Source organism: Dicentrarchus labrax, unplaced genomic scaffold (assembly GCF_905237075.1).
Source record: "Dicentrarchus labrax unplaced genomic scaffold, dlabrax2021, whole genome shotgun sequence".
Taxonomy (NCBI): Eukaryota; Metazoa; Chordata; class Actinopteri; family Moronidae; genus Dicentrarchus; species Dicentrarchus labrax.
The window spans coordinates 14,878,430-14,881,657 of NW_026136721.1; the positions used below are offsets into that span (position 1 = coordinate 14,878,430).

Genomic DNA, 3,228 nt, shown 5'->3' on the forward strand with positions numbered 1-3,228 from the left:
TCATCATAACATAATATATGTGATACTAGCCAGTAACATTTTAGACTAGATTAACTGTCAGTTCTGCTATTGATTGATGGTCAGAAAAGAGGAAGATGCATTAAACACATTATGTCACATGATGTAGACCTGTGCTAACTGAACCTGCAGGACACAAAGTTTATACAGCAGGATTACATTCATTTTTACTGTCAGATATTGAACTGTATTCTCCATCTGCTGCTCTTTTTATAACCTTACCTACTGACAGATGAATCTTGGTGTAGTTAGCAGTAGTCCACTGTGAGTCTGAACCACACCAGTATGTCCCAGCATCACCTGCTTTCAGCTCTGTGATCATCACCAAGAAAGAGCTGGAAGAGACGTCATCTTGCAGCGTGAACCTGGTTTGACTCGTCACCATGTCTGTACAGCTGATGTGATGGTCTCCCTTACAGAGGAACTTCCTGTTATTCTTGTGTTGTGGTGGATAGGGACACTGCATGGTTACTGGATGTCCCACAATGCCGCTCAGTTTGCTTGATTTCACACAGCACCACTCTGTCAAACAAGGAGATTTGAGCCTACGATCACATTAGAAATGGATGTGCATGGGGATTTTCCTCCAAATATGACATTTTGACAAATTATACAAGTTTAAAATCAAACTTTTAATATCTTTTTTCTCATTAAAACAGTTTTCTGGCTGATTTACATACTGTAGGAAATTAATGGTTCACTGCAATATGATGAGATAGAGCTATGATGACTCACCATTGACTTCCAGCTCAACAGCAGAGAAAACATCCAGGCCAGTGTTTCTATGGACACCACAAAGGTACGACCCAGAATCCCTTTGGGTCACACCAGTGATAGTCACTGTGAATTTCCTTGAAGCTGTATCATCAGTCAGTGTGAACTGTCTGTTTGGTTTGTGATCAGAGGTGATTAAAGCCTGCTGCAGACATGTGGAGGGCTGGTTTCCTCTGCAGATGTACTTTATGTTGTTCAGGTACTTAGAGTCATACGGACAACTGAAGGACACTGAACCTGTCTCATAACCTTGGACTTTGGTGGATCGGTCACAGCAGGTGTCTGTCAGTAAAATAATCAACATCACAGACCGTCACAAGCACAGACAAGAAAAGTAATATCACAATGTAAAAAAAAAAGTGATTTAAAATGTTTACTTTTGTAAAATACAGTATTGTTAACTGATCATGCAGAAAGAACGAACCCACTCAGTGTTGTGTTACTACTGGATTATTGTGACTTATTCATTTACATGTAAACAGCATAATAGTTGACCAATGTGGTAGTAATGCTATTCTTTTAAAATATTTTACTTACTGGTAGTATAATCTATATAGGCTATATATGATGATGTGTCTTTTATCTAAAAGTGAATCTACAAAGTAGCTATATCCGTCAGAAAAATGTCATGCAGTAAAAATATGCAATATATGCCACTGAAATGTGGTGGAGTAGAAGTATAAAGTAGCAGAAAAGGGAAATATACAGAAAATACATACAGTACCTCAAAATGTACTTATTTACAGTACTTGAGTAAATGTACTTAGTTACATTTCACCACTGTAAATCAGTAACTAAGTAATATTTAGTTTTAAAAACACCAGAGTTACAAGGTGCTGTACAGCGCAAACACTCAAACGTTAAAGCAGGAAATAACAATATGAAAAAACTGTAAAAACCACTAACAATGTTTTTGCAGCTTCTTAAAGTCATTAACTGAGTTGAATTGTTTAATATATTATGGCCTCATACCCATAATACGTTGTGTGTCCAACCTGTAGCAAATAAACTACAGGGTTATATAAGTATGATGACAATATAGAAATTCTGGGGTTTGTGTATTTTTTTACAGACCTTGTTTAACTTCCACTTTTACTTCAGCAGGGTAGATATCGTAACCAGTTATAGTCACCCCACACCAGTATTTGCCAGCATCCATAAACTTAAGATCAGAGATGGTCGCTGTGAAGACTCGTTTCTTTTGGTCATCGTGGATAGAGTATTTGTTCTTTGGTGCTCCTGTCGTTGTAATGAGAACATCATCGTTGCCACAGTCATTCCTGCACAGGTACTTCTCATAAGACTCATATCCCTCTCCATAGGGACAAGCAACATTAACGTCTCTCCCTTCATATCCAAACACATGGATCAACCCTGCTGCACTGCTCACACAGCTCAGAGAAACTGCAAAGATAAGACAACAAGAAATGTAACAAAACAAAATGTGTGCAAATGGGTCTTAAAATTGTATGTAGCTTCTTGTAGTATCTGTTGTGATGTGTATGAATACATTATTAATCTTATGTATGTAGACATAAATGCTGTCAGCTGTAATCTATGAAACTTACTGCACAGGGTAACCAGCAGGTTGTCAAGGCTCCACATCTTCATTCTACTTAGCCACATAAACGCTAGAGGGAACATGTCTTATATTGAAATGTTACGCCCACTGTTAGTCTCAGAATGTCATGCAAGTGTTGAACTCTCTCACTTCCTTATTTAGACCACCCATGTTTTTTTAAATGCTTTAATGTATCGTATTAAAATGAGTTAAAATCAATGTATTCATTACTTTAATAAAACTATGAAACAGGAATGATTTGATACATTTTACTTTTTAATCAATAGTTTTGTTAAAATTCCACTAATCACTTTACAACTTCTGTTGACTGTTAATGACTCTTGTTGTTAATACTTGAATCAATCTGTGTTGTGTAGAGTTGGTGTGATGTAATGTTTGGTGCATTAGTTATTAGCCGTTGATTTCACAAGGAAAGCTGAAGAGTGCTACACAGGGTGGAAAATGACAGCTACAAGTTTATTTGTTGTTGTTTTTTATCCAGCTTGTGTAATGGGCGTGAGATTGGACCCAAGAACAGCACAGACTGAGACCAGTGTTGGCAAAGTTCGACAGTTTATTGACCAAGCAGGGTCGTAAAATCCACAGCAAGTACACAGGAACAATCCACAAAGCAAAACAGTCTGACTTTCTAGTTGAGATCTCCAGGGAGGGAATCCAAGCAAACTGGAGACAGACGAGGGGTGAGCAGGCAGAGGGGTCAGGGACAGAAGGGCAGTTCAGGTTACCTGGGCAGGGACGACGAGGACGGGTCAAGGACAAGTAGGGTCGAAACCAAGGAAGCAATCCGGAAAATACTGCGAGAGAGCTTTGCATGCTGCTAAAGACAATCTGGCAGAGACTGAGTGAACAGAGTG

The 3,228-nt window shown here is 38.5% G+C and overlaps 1 protein-coding gene across 1 annotated transcript in view; it reads right to left on the bottom strand.

Annotated features, from left to right (window-relative positions):
* The window catches only part of LOC127354615 (polymeric immunoglobulin receptor-like), a 7,682-nt gene extending 5,282 nt beyond the window's left edge, over positions 1 to 2,400 (bottom strand). The window contains exons 1-4 of the mRNA XM_051384629.1: positions 2,361 to 2,400; positions 1,867 to 2,196; positions 754 to 1,074; positions 241 to 540 (exon numbers count right to left, since the gene is read on the bottom strand). Of these exons, the coding sequence (XP_051240589.1) occupies positions 241 to 540; positions 754 to 1,074; positions 1,867 to 2,196; positions 2,361 to 2,397 (988 nt within the window). The 5' untranslated portion in view covers positions 2,398 to 2,400. The remainder of the gene's footprint in view (positions 1 to 240; positions 541 to 753; positions 1,075 to 1,866; positions 2,197 to 2,360) is intronic.
* Positions 2,401 to 3,228: the final 828 nt, after the last annotated feature.